The sequence below is a fragment of the Geospiza fortis genome, unplaced genomic scaffold, assembly GCF_000277835.1.
Source record: "Geospiza fortis unplaced genomic scaffold, GeoFor_1.0 scaffold84, whole genome shotgun sequence".
NCBI lineage: Eukaryota > Metazoa > Chordata > Aves > Passeriformes > Thraupidae > Geospiza > Geospiza fortis.
Window position 1 is genome coordinate 2,426,544 of NW_005054363.1, and position 12,755 is coordinate 2,439,298.

General features: G+C 37.6%; 2 protein-coding genes across 2 annotated transcripts in view; one reads left to right on the plus strand and one right to left on the minus strand.

The window, feature by feature from the left end:
• Positions 1-12,755, plus strand: part of UBAC2 (UBA domain containing 2) — an 86,763-nt gene that overhangs the window by 1,533 nt on the left and 72,475 nt on the right. Inside the window, exons 2-4 of the mRNA XM_014308266.2 lie at positions 6,088-6,215; positions 9,383-9,502; positions 9,928-10,034. Coding sequence (XP_014163741.1) covers positions 6,088-6,215; positions 9,383-9,502; positions 9,928-10,034 — 355 coding nt within the window. The remainder of the gene's footprint in view (positions 1-6,087; positions 6,216-9,382; positions 9,503-9,927; positions 10,035-12,755) is intronic.
• On the minus strand, positions 11,651-12,616 carry GPR18 (G protein-coupled receptor 18). Its single transcript, XM_031059545.1, has one exon. The coding sequence runs from the start codon at positions 12,614-12,616 to the stop codon at positions 11,651-11,653; it is 966 nt and encodes a 321-aa protein (XP_030915405.1).

Here is a 12,755-nt window from a genome sequence, read left to right on the forward strand (position 1 = left end):
GAAGGCTCCTGCAGCCTACTGTGCCACCTCTGACAGACTAATTAACATCTATAATGTTGGGATGGGGAGATGTAAATGTAAAAATAAAAATACCTGGTACATGGTATGACTATGAGACAGGGCAGCCAGGAAACAAAAGACACCACCTTCTAAAAGGACAAAGGTAGTTTACCTCTGCTGTGGAAACTGTTTCTGTTATCTGGAATAATGGAGGAGCTGGTATGCTCTGGAAAAAAAGAGTCAGTGGCTCTGGGTACTAGTAAGAGACAGTGCAGATATATGCAGGTGGCCTATCAGAGCACTAACCCAGGTGAGCTGACTTGTCAAAGGGCATTGCAGTGTGCTCAGGGGGCATCCTGGCAGCCCCTGGCTTTAGGTGTGCTTGACAGCTGGGTTGAGGTGCCAGACCCAGGCTGGCTGCTTGTGTTGCAATCTGCTGGCAACTTCAGTCCCGTGTACAATGCTGCTGAAACACTTGAGCAGTTCTGCAAAGGCTCACATGAGTGTATGAATGGCCCGGCTGTTTGCTTTACTGTAGTGCTGCTTTGTTTGCCATGAGGCTGCATCTCAGGAGCAAAGTATGGTACATAGGAAGGCTTTCCCTTATAGGACACAAAGGCCTTACTAGCAGTTTAAACCAGTTAGACCAACAGAAACCTTTCTGCAGACATTGTACTATCCCCTCCCAATATTCTTCATGCTGTTTATTACTGCACAGGAGTCTAATAGGAAAGTCTGTTAAGAGTTAGTCATTATTAAGGTAAAATTTGAGTCCATCTTTTAAAGCATATACACTCATTACATCTGAAAAATATTTGACTACTTTGACTACTGCACACAAGCTATTTCTTGTAGTAGGAGGGAGGAGAACCCTTTGAACTTACTAGTGCAACTTAGGCTTTTACCTCTGTGAACCTTGTAGTGCAGAGCTAGCAATTTGTTAAAAATCCCCAGGGCAAGAAGGGATCTCTGTGCTCCTCTGCTTGCATAACTGGCAGGACTGAACTCTCTTGTGCAGAGGCGTCAGGAAAATAATAAAGCTATGTAAATTAATGCTTTGTGGTATGACTGAAGGAAAAATGAAGCATGTACTGAATACATAAGCCTTGTGCATAACAGTGTTACGCAGTACAGTACTATATGGGAAAGCAAATTAGCTTGTACATCAGCATGCCACTGGAAGCAGCACAGCGTTGAAGGCCACAAAACTGTGGCTAATCTGCTTCTGCAGAGCTAGCTCATTTCATTTCAAGCTTGTGTGGGGATCTCCACATGGTCTTGTGGTGTAGCCATATCAGATATTTCTGATAGTGTATACTAAAAGTAGTATGGTAACAGCTCTGTCTGGTTGGAAGGAAGAAAAGTTTGCTGAATGGGGTGAATACTTTTGATATTTTGACCTGATTCAGTTTCTATTTCAAGTATTGCTTTTAGAAACAAAGGTTTTCTTTTTTTTTTTTTTTTTTTTTTTTTTTTGTTTTGTATCTCCCTTTTTTTTTTAATAGTTTGTGACCTAGGCTACACCTAGCAGTTTTCTAAACAGTAAATGTATGGGCAGGTAGTTTGATTACAGTCTTGCCTGTACCTTTAAAAAATAGATTTAAAGCATGATCACAGATTTCTCTATTAACTTTCTTAATACTAATATTATTCACCTCTCAGTTTCTGAATTGAATTTAGAAGCATTTAGTGAACTGTTCCTTCAGTGATACTGTTTTCATTTGCAAACAAACATCACTGCTGGTTGGTGAGCCCACTGCAGGTTCTTGGACAGGTCTTGGAATACAATAGATTGATATCTGCATGATGGCTTAATGCAGGAAAAACAACCACTCAGAATGCAGATTCCATAAACGCATTTGGGAAGTACTGTGGATTCAGTTGTGTATCAGTTATGGTTTAATTCTCAGATCTTGTGTATAAGCATTTCAAAACTGTTTTGTGGGTATTTTGTACCGTTATAGTAGCCCCCAGTAGTTAATTGTGTGTTTGAAAGTGACATGCCTGCCTTATAGCAGCTGGGTTTGGGAAATTTGCAGATGATAGTAGAAAAAAAGAGTTGTTACACAGCATGTTTTCTGCAGCTGTGGTGTAAGCTCAGTAGGGATCCCCACAGAAATTGCCCTGAGCTGATTTGAACTTCTGCAGCCCCTGCTCATCAGCTGGCTCATCGCTTCACATGAACTGGCAATGAGATCCTCTCCCAAGTCAACGCTTGAGTCCTTAGCCTGGAGTAGCAGTCCAGGGGGTGAAGCTGTTCCTGCAAGAGCCCTTCTGCAACAGTAGCTTGGTCTGGCTGCCTGATTTGCTATGCCCATCTGCTGTGTCTTTATCTGTGAGTAGTGAACAGGCAGGGACAGGAAATAATTTTGAAAACTGTAGCTGTTGCTGTATCTTCTCATTCTTGCCATTAGTGCAGTGGTGATTTCTGAAGCTGCATCTTGGGCGTTTGTGCCGTATACCTCCCGCACTGTTTGTGACAGATGGACGCTTGTGTCCTTCACTCTCTGTACTGTAAAAGAGGCACTGGCAACCAGCAGAGTAGTAAGTTGTGGAAGAAGAGGATCTGTGGACTTTGTAGTAAGTGCAGGGGTGGAATGTGGAGGCTTAGAAATGGTTTTCTCACTTATGTCACATTCTGGGATCAGCTTTGTATTGCACAGTTGGTAGCATGAAGGTTGGGACACTTGCCCATGAGATTATGAGGGCAGTTTTGGGGGAGAACTTCTCCATTGCACCAGGAAGAAGCCAAGATCTGTAGTGGAAGCTAATTCCTTGCTCTTCATCATAGTGTGGGTGTATTCTGTTGGTTATTACCAAAATTTCTCTGGGTACTTAGGTGGATGCTCAGTAGATGTGTTGCAGCACCAGTGCCTGTTGTTTGAAAGAGATGCCACTTAAGGAGCACTTTGGGATTGCAGATTTATTCCAAGATCTTTGAAGACAGTATTTGATATATTTTAACTTTCAAGGTCAAAATGAGTGTTTATCCTTTCATTCTTCTTTCTCTATGTGTTATAAAGACACTGTGTTTTCTCCTTCTGGTGAACATTTGCATCAGTACTGCCAGCAGACTGGTGCCCTGGTAGGTTTGTGGTAACTATTTCCATCCTCATCCATGCTTGCAAATTCATTGAATTAGAATTCTGCCTTCTAAATTTTACCTTTGCATTGTAAGGAAGGAATTTGACTTGGATATCAGAATGCCCGATTGTGCAAAATCTGGCATTGTTATCATTTTTGGTCTGACATGCTTGAGGCATTCCACAGTAGTGGGAAGGTTGTTCCTTCCCCACGACCTCACAGCAGTCCTCAAGAAGGATCTATATGCTGTTGAGGGATAAAGCAAACTGCTACACTGTGCAGTGAAACACTTGGAAAAAGAATTTCAGAGGATGCATTATTATATTTTTCAAGTTCACCAGACAAGAATAAACTTCTCAATCATGATAGCATTATGAGAAGCTGGAGAGTAGAAATTTCCATCACTCGTGTGATGTTTCCTGTGGGTGACAGTCAGATTCATGGGTTAGGTGCGTCTGTGGTTTTTCACTTGATGACATGTCTTATAATGAGTATTTTTTTCCCTGTATCAGTGTTTAAAGTGTCTAAGCTGAAAGCTAAAAGGAGACTCTCAATAAAAATGTGTGTTCACACTTTTGGAGAAAACAAAAAAGGTTGTGTTGGTTGGATGTTTTTGAAAGCATTCAAATTAGGAATTAACTTGATAGGATGAAGTATTTCAGTGTATATTTCCTGTAATGTAAAAGTGATCTAATAAAAAAATTGTAGTAAAATCTACATACTAAACCTGTATAGAAAAATATAGTCACAGTGGGATATCTAGAGACTTGGTTCTCATGTGTGTCTGTGGTAATGTGATCCGTATGTAAAAAGTTTTATGGGATTAATTAGTTCTTATGAACTATTTAATTTCTTAAAATGTATGAAATAATGTAAATGCATTTAATAAAATAACAACTTTAATTTAAATTTAAAATATAGTAAAATAACAATTTTTATTAAACTTTGGTTCAGAAATGTTTACAGTTGTGGCTATTACATTCTTCCGAATTAGGCTGTACTTCCAAGTATCAAAAATCTGTATCCTGATTATAAAATTGACCTTTTCACATTAAGAAATGTTAATTTAACTAAGTTAACTCAGGGAGTATTGCTTGAGGTTTCAAATTAATATCTGTGTGCATTGTCTGCGTAGTAGCTTGCAGGAAGCTCCAGCTGCTTTTTTCTCCCCAGTGTTGTACAGTTCTCTGATGGCTTCAGATGGTTTTGAAAAGCCCAACTAAATTAGAGGAATGGATAATTTAAAAAAAATGGATCTTTAAAAAATGTAGACTTTATTTTTGGAGAACCCCGCCCCCCCCCAAAACAAACCCAAGGAAAGATAGTCAATTGAAATGTGGACAGTTTTCTTACATTCAAAAAAAAAAAAAAGAATCAGCCAGACTTTCTGCCCAGGTGTCTCATACAATCATAAAAGTAGAGCTTATATTTAGCATAGTAACATCAACCTGTGTCAATCCAAGTCACTGCTAATTTCTAAAAAGGATGGTTCTTCAAGGCCGTACTTGCTTAAATGGAAACTGCATGTTTAAATAATGAACTCAAAAGGTATGGGTGTGGACTGAATTCATAGTTTTAAGTACAAGTTTTCATTATGATACATATAGAGATGTTTTCTTCCCATGGTGAACATCAGAAGACTGCAGACTTCAAGGTGGTGAACAGCTAACTGTGCCCATCAAAGTAATTCTTAATGTCATCAGTTAATACTTGGATGAGGATCATGCTTAAACTATGTAGCAAGAGCCATATTTCTGATGGCAGTGGGATTGTACCATAATTAAAATCTTCTCTTTGGTGCCTATTGCCATCTGCTTTTTCTAGCAGTTCACTGTTCTAATGCGCAGCAGATGTTGAAAAAATCATTCATGATATTCAGTTTAATCTGGACAGTTGTAAATGTTTATTGTATTATACTGTTTCATGCAGTTTTGTTTCTGCTGTGTTCCTGCTCTTCATACCCCATTAGTACTTTTAATTGTAATCTCATTGCTCTTTTTATTATATTAAGAAGAATGACAACAGAACTATGGATTTTTGTAGTGCCTTGCAAAAACAGTTGTCTGAAAAAGAATGGGTTCTGTACCATAGCTGAGGTGTTTGGATAGGAAGTAAATGTGATTCAGGTTGCATTTGTGAGAAGGAGAAAAGTCGTAGAATAAATAATATTTCAGAGTCTCTGTGTTGGCTTGAGTTTTTGGGCAAGAGTTTGTGTTTTATTGCATCAACTGCACCATCAGGTTAGGGTGAACTGCTGGCTATGCTCCTGCTGGATATCCTACTTGGTAGATTTTAGTAAATGAGAAATGTGTATTGCAGATTTCACTGTTCTTTGCCTGCTTTCTTCTGAGTGTCCTTTCTGAAAGTCATGGTCCTAGAGGGAAAGAAGTTCTGATTTCACAAACATCCTGATTCTAGTAATTTCTTCATGAATAATTGTAATGATTGAATGGGAGGAGGATGAGTATCATGTAAATTGACTTAGATATGATTCCTTGAATGGTGGATCTAAGTGCAGTGGTAAGAAAGTCCATTTATTCAGGTGGTTCCTCTTCATAGCTTCTAAGAAAAAGCTAATCTTAATCCCTAAGGCAAAGGAAACAGAAGTATTTAACTAGATGTGCATGTATATTTTGCTAGAAAAAAGAGTGATTATTTTATTTCCTGAAATGCAGTGGAACCTTAGGAGGGCAGTATAGGACGTGACCTCAGTAGGTGCAAAGAACTTAGGTTTAGTTTTAGCCAATTGCGTGAGACAATGTTGGAAACAAAATGTCTGGTTAATATTCAACTGTCATTAATATCTCTAAACATTTCCTTTGATTAGTGTGTTCTTCCTATCTATTCGCAAGTTTTTGAGAACTTGGGAAGTTGTTGGGCTAAAAAGTCAAGGTGGTGTCACTGCTATTATGTCTTCCAGTCACCTGTTTAAATATGTCACTTTTTGGATGTGAAAGACTTTTCTCTAAAAAGGTTTGATTGTTTTTTTGTTTTGTCTTTAAGATAAAGCGCCTTTGTCAAAGAGTTTGTTACTAGTCCCAAGTGCCATCTCGATTCTATTGACTCTGCTCTTCCAACATTATCAGAAGTTCTTTGCGTATAACCTACAAGCTGTAAAAGAGGATTTTCAGGTAAGAGTCTGTTCACTTTGTGTGAAAAGAGACTGCAAACTGTGGTTTTCTATGCAATTTTCCCCCACAATCTGTTTGTCCTCTGGTTCTTTCCCTTTGTTCACTGCTGTAGACCAGCTTGTTCTTATCTTTTTTATATCACCCCAGTATGCTACTTTTTGGAAAACATGAGAAAAACTGATCTGAAACAATCAACATAGCTTTTAATTTATTTTTCTTGTCTGGGAAACGACTTGGTTTGTGTTGATTTTCCTTTCAGGCATTGGCATATGTAAACTTGCTGTGAATGAAGTGTGACTTAACCCATTTATTAATACAAGCATTTTGATACGAATGTCAGTATCTTATTGTGCCTAATTTTTGAGGCTGAAGAGGGCTACTTTGATTAGGCATGCTGATTATAAATTATTTATTTTAACAACGGAGTCCATAATTTTCATTCTCTAACTGACTGTTGTAGTTAGTTGTGGAAAACTAAACTTTGCTTGTTGAATAGAACTGCTGCTTCTAAATTGAAAATTCCGGATGATGGGGGAGTTTGTCATGCTCTTCAGTAATCAGCTGAATTGGTTAATTTCATACTCATTCCTGTTTCAAACTAAGATACTTTATCTTTTAGATATTGTATCTTGTAACATTTTATTTTGAATTTAATTAAGGATCCTTCAGTATCAGCTCTAAATGTTGAAATAATGCACTTAAAAGTGATTAGATAAGTTCTGTGGGTATTTGTTTTGGGATGTTTTTAATTTTTGGAAGTGTCAAACTACTGCTCAATAGAGAAAGGTTAGCAAATGCCTCTGTGTTTATCTTACCCCACAGATATTACAATTGCATCAAGCAAAAGGTATGTAGTCAAATTAATGTCTTTGAGGATGCCAGCTGTAGCCTGTAAGCATTAAAAGATTATTAGACTTAGCTAGTGATGCTCTGTGCTACTGTGGTCTCTGTAATCTTTCTTGTCAAAAACAAGAATTTTATTGTAAGAATAAATTACAACTCTGCAAGAGCACTGTTCATATTTACCAAGTATCTTGCTGATGCAGTGCAGTGAAAATACATAAATGATATCTGCCTTTTAAAAATGTTACAGCCAAGTGTTTGGGGAGGGGAATGAAAAAGTCTGAGAAACTATTCAAGTTTTAAATGGAAATTGTGTGGGTTTGGGATTTGTTTATTTGTTTGTTTTGAGGTCTGTCTTCAGAGGAATCCTCTATTTCCATATGTTTAATCTGCTGAAAAACAGTAGTAGCTGCATTTTATTCAAAGAAAACATCTCTACCGTGTCTTAACCATAAACACTTGCAAGTATCTGTAAAAGCTATGACACTTTTATTGTGGTGCTTTGGGGGAATTTGTGAGTTTGGATCTTTTATTTCATGAGATCATTTCACTTATTGCCACAGCCCTTGGAGCAAGCTATGTACTATATCACTGAGTACCTCTGAGATCAGAGAGAACAGATTGTTTAACTCCTGTCTGGCGCTAATATTCAAATGAGAACTCTTAAAAGAAATTTTGTTCAGAATAAATTCATCCGCAAGGATGTGTTTAATGAATTGAATAAATTCACCTGCAAGGATGTGTTTAATGGTATTTTTTCAGGGAATGAACAAACATTTTGGATGTTGGATTTTAACACTTCTTTGATCTGGTGGAAAGCACACAAATTAAAGTGAACAGTTGAAGAAGAGTACATACGATTTGGAAGGCAGAATATGTGCTGTCCAAAACTAAAAGGTCATTGTCTCCATAGAGCGGGCCCTCAAGAGCAGTGAAAATGCTGTGTGTGAAAGATCTTCATTCCATCATATCTATGTGTTTTTTTTAAGCTGGCTAAAGCCAAGAGCAGTAAGGCTAGAAGCCTTTCATAGTCTGTGTGAGGGCTGCTCAGTTAGTGCATGAAATATTCAGCTGTAAGGTCATGGCCCTGCTAGTCTTGACTTCAGGAGGGGTGGTACTCAGGCTAGGATTTAAAATTGGGCATGTTGACATGGGATAGTGGGAATGGTGAGTGGAGTGGATTGGGGCCAATACTGTTTAGTGTCTTCATTCATAACTTGGACAGTAGGACATAGCGTTCTCTCAGCAAGCCTGTGGATGATGGAAAGCTTGGATTTGGAGTTGTTACACCTGTTAGTTCTGCAGCCATTTAGAGGGGAGAAAAAGGTCAATAGGAACATTAGTCCAGCAAGGGCAAATGCAAACTCCTGCATCAGAGAGGAGTAGCACCATGCACCAGTACAGGCTGTGGGCTGAGCAGCTGGAAATCACTTTACAGGAAAAGCCCTGAGGGTCCTGGTGGAGGCTTAAATTGAACATGAAACAGCAATGCCCAACAGCATCCTGGGCTGCACTAGGTAGGAAGAGCCTCACAAGGAGGCCTGGAGGGTGATCATCTCTACTCTCAGTGGGAGCAGTCTGAAGTGTTGGCCCTTATGCTGGGCTCCTGAGTACAAAATTGACCTTGGCATGTTGCAGAGAGTCCTGTGGATGACCACCAGGCTGGTCAGGGGCTGGAGGATTTGGTGTATGACGAGAGCCTGAGAGAGCTGGGATTGTTTAACCTGGGGAAGAGTAGGTTTAGGGTAGATCTTAGCAGTGCTTGTAAATACCTAATGTGAGGGAGCAAAAAAGGCAGAGCCAGGCCCAGTGAAAGGACAAGAAGCAATGAGCAAGAATTGAAATACAAGGAATCCCATTTAAAGATAAAGGTTTTTACTATAAGACTGATGGAACAGAGGAACAGTTTCCATCCTTAGAGATGTTCAAGACTCAGCTTGACATGGCCCTGAGCAAGCTGATCTGGTTAGACCTTAGAACAGTTACACTGTACTAGTTTGTATCTTGAGGTTGCTTCAAAAAAATTTTTTTTGTAATTCTAAATTTGCTAGGGTTGTGGTTTACATTTGTATTTCTAAGTGTAAACTAGGAACCTCAAAGTGTATTTTGAGTTAATTTCAATTGTTTATTTCTTTTAACAGTTAGACATCTGCTTTGAAAATATTTTAGAGACTGTCCATAACGTGCTACTCTGTGTATTTCCCTCCTTAACTGTGCTGCATTTCTCTTACCTGACTCCAGTATTGCATTCTCTCTGAGCACAAATTCTGTAAAGAGTTTCCTTGAAGGAAGTGTGGCTTAACATGATGATATTAACCTTCCAGATTTGGAGACTTGTATCTGGAAGAACAATATGTCTTGATTTGAAAGACACATTCTGCAGCACTCTGCTCATTTACAACTTCCGAATATTTGAAAGAAGATATGGCAGCAGAAAATTTTCAGTAAGTTCAGTTTTGAGAGTTTTTTAATAGAAACTTTTCTATACAGTTTAGTCTTTTATTCTTGGATGAGTTACTGCAGTTTTATTTCTAGCATGTTGTATAGAAATATGTGTTAAAGGGTTGTAAAGATAATTTGGTTTTAATAAATTTAATTTGATAGTACCTTGCAGTCAGTGGATTATTTTAATTTCTATTTGCGGTATCACTTGTAAGATCAGACCCATCAAATCTAATTTTGGAAACAATCTTACTCTTGATTCTTCAGTATCTAGACAAGTTGACCTGGAAGTACGTTGTGTTAAAGATTGAATTTGTCCTAATTGAGCTACTATAGAGGTTTTCTTATTTTTTCTTATATTTAGAGATATATTAAAACCTTATTTTGAAACTCTTGAATTGATTCAAATTAACCTTTTTCGTTCCAGTCTTTTTTACTGGGCGCTTGGATGCTCTCAGCTTTGTTTGATCTTCTCCTTGTAGAAATCACTCAGTATATATTTGGCATCACCATCAACAGCTTGCCTTCTGGTTTGTAAGTAGCTTCTAATGAATTGGTTATTTTAGATATAGTTTCGAGGGATTGTTTTCTGAAGATTTTATTTTAAAAAAACATTCTTCGTGTATCCCTTCAAATTAATTTAATCCTCTTTTGAACTGAAGTGTAAAGGTTTTTGGCACAACTGCTGTAATTTCAAACATTTATTTCTTAGCTATGATTTGTGTTTAATTTGTAATTTATCCCTACGATGATTAGTTTCCAATCTGTTAGTCTCATTTCCTCTGTTAACATGATTGCAACATGGCTTGCAGCACACAAATTATTGCTGTATTTGTTCAGTCCAAATTGTTTGGCTCCATTCAGTTTGTAAAAATTGGAATCAGGTTGTGTTGATTTCTGTCTTAAATCAGAAAGGCAACAGAACTGTAAGTCATGTGCTTTATGTTCAGTTTTAAATGCATATGCATTTCGTATTGGTATTTTGTATGTTTTTCAAAAATTGAGTGCCAGAGGTTGTTACTCCATTTCGTGCTTGCAGCTGAAGTTCTTACAACTTTAAGGTGTTCAGTGGTTCAGTTTTGCATAGCCTATGTTTGAGATTTCTGCACTTAATAAAAGATATGCATATTACAGTAGGACCACAGAGCTTGCAACCCTTTGTGGTTAAACTTCTGGCAGGTGAGATCACACAGACTTGAGTTTCCATGTGTTGCACACTCTGAGGTGATAATAAAAGCTCTTGGAGTAAGATTTTTAATATTAAACACCATATCAGAACTTTTCTTTTTTATTTCTGCTTTTCCAGAGCATCTGTTGAAAGTATCTAAAGACCGATATAAAAAGGACAAAAAGCATATGTTTGATATTATAAAAATACATTTTTTGTAGTGTCTGAGTATTCAAAAGAAGTTGAAAGCTTGAGTAGCTACTGCAGTTACTTGTGTTTGTTACCTAGAGTTTGTTGCTAGGACATAGGCTGCTAATGTGTCTGGAGAACTTAATATTTTCCTATATGTAAAAAGATACTTTGTGCAAAAGTAAGGTGTCATAAGTGTGCACATCATACCCACAGGTAGGTAATCAACAGTCTGACCATTTTACCCTTTGATGGTATTTTTATGACTGCAGAATATAGTCAGTTACAAAGAAATCTGCATCAAAGAGGTTTTTAATTAAGTAAAATATAAATTTTACCTACATATGCCTTCTCATTAAGTCATAATGAATTTGATATTGAGAGAATGAAATTAATTTTAGAAATTTGGGATATACAGTAGTTTCAGGAGCATTTGATTATGCAGATATAAAAAATTCATTTATGCATTGCATCATCATTCTTCAGTGTTGTCTACTTTATTATATTAATAGTCACTTCCACATCTGACAATATTCACAGTTGTTTGAGGTGATAAAAGCATTGGAAAGTTTAACACTGATGCTAGGTTTTAGTTCATTTCAGGTGAAACAACAGGAGATGTTGAGCAAATAAAAAGAGGTGCAATTATTATTCTGCTTCTGTCGTATTTACAATGCAACAAATATATCTATTACCTTTGGTTATAGAACATCCTTCTGCGTAGCGCGTGCTAGAAATTGGAAAAAGAATCCCTTGTTTGCATTGTAAAAGTCCCCTGACATTTTTTCTCTTTTTATATCATTTCACTGTTAATATTATTGAGTGATCTTACACTTCCAGTTCGAAAACTTTTCCTGCGCACACTTCGAAGGTAATTGCGATAAAGGATTACGCTGATGACTCTTGCCTGGAATTGTTTGGAAACAATGTAGTACAGTATAACATCCAAGCATGTGCTGAGATTCATGAGAAAGGTGGTAAAGGCTGCCCAGGGATTGTAACTTGTATTTTCATCTTGCAGCATCAGGAAGGCAAAGCAAATGTGGAAAGGTACAAAGCAGATGAGTACCTGAGCAATCAGAGTAACTATAATTCTTATGGATCTCTCCTTGGCCTTAGGCTTCAGTTTGGAAGTCTTGCCGTGAATAAAATTATAAATAATGACTAGGTAACACCCCATCATGATAAACAAGGGGATCAAAAAGAAAAAAATCAAGCGACAAAAATTCAGTGTATTTACTTCCTTTAAATGGATGATATCAAGCATTTTCATGCACGTGGTGAAATTTGAGGCTTGGTCTGGATCAGATCGTAAAAACACCAATGGGGATGTTGTTGAGAGGGTCATTATCCAGATTCCAGTGCAAGCCAGCACAGCTTTTTTTGTATTTTTTAGTTCTTTGACATGTTTGGGCTGGACAATAGCCATAAATCTGTCTACGCTGATAAAAGCGAGCAGCCACAGAGCAATGGCTGGATAAAACACGGTGGAAGCCCCAAGGATCCGGCAGAACGTATCTCCAAAAGGCCACACTTCTGTCCCGTGGTAGATTATCCGAAAAGGCAGGGAAAAGATAAAAAACAGGTCAAGTAATGCAACGTTCATCATATATACAGTTATAGTTGTTCTCTTCTTGGTAGTGCAGCTGAAAACCCATAGTGCAGTGGCATTCACCAACAGTCCCACTGTGAACACAAAGCTGTAGAAGACCAGTGATGCAATCCTGTATTCTTCTGGGTGGGAGTTTTCTGGTGTCATAGTTTAATTGAACTTAGGGATAGTTGTTGCATTCCATTAATCCCCTAAAACTGATAAAATATGGGAAGTTATTCTCAGTCAAATAAAATCTGTCTTTAAAAACAAACAGGAAGAAACATCCTAAAAACAAACATCCTTG

Excerpts from the sequence above, each read along its gene's own strand:
- GPR18 (XM_031059545.1), bottom strand. The coding sequence starts at position 12,616 with ATGACACCAGAAAACTCCCACCCAGAAGAATACAGGATTGCATCACTG.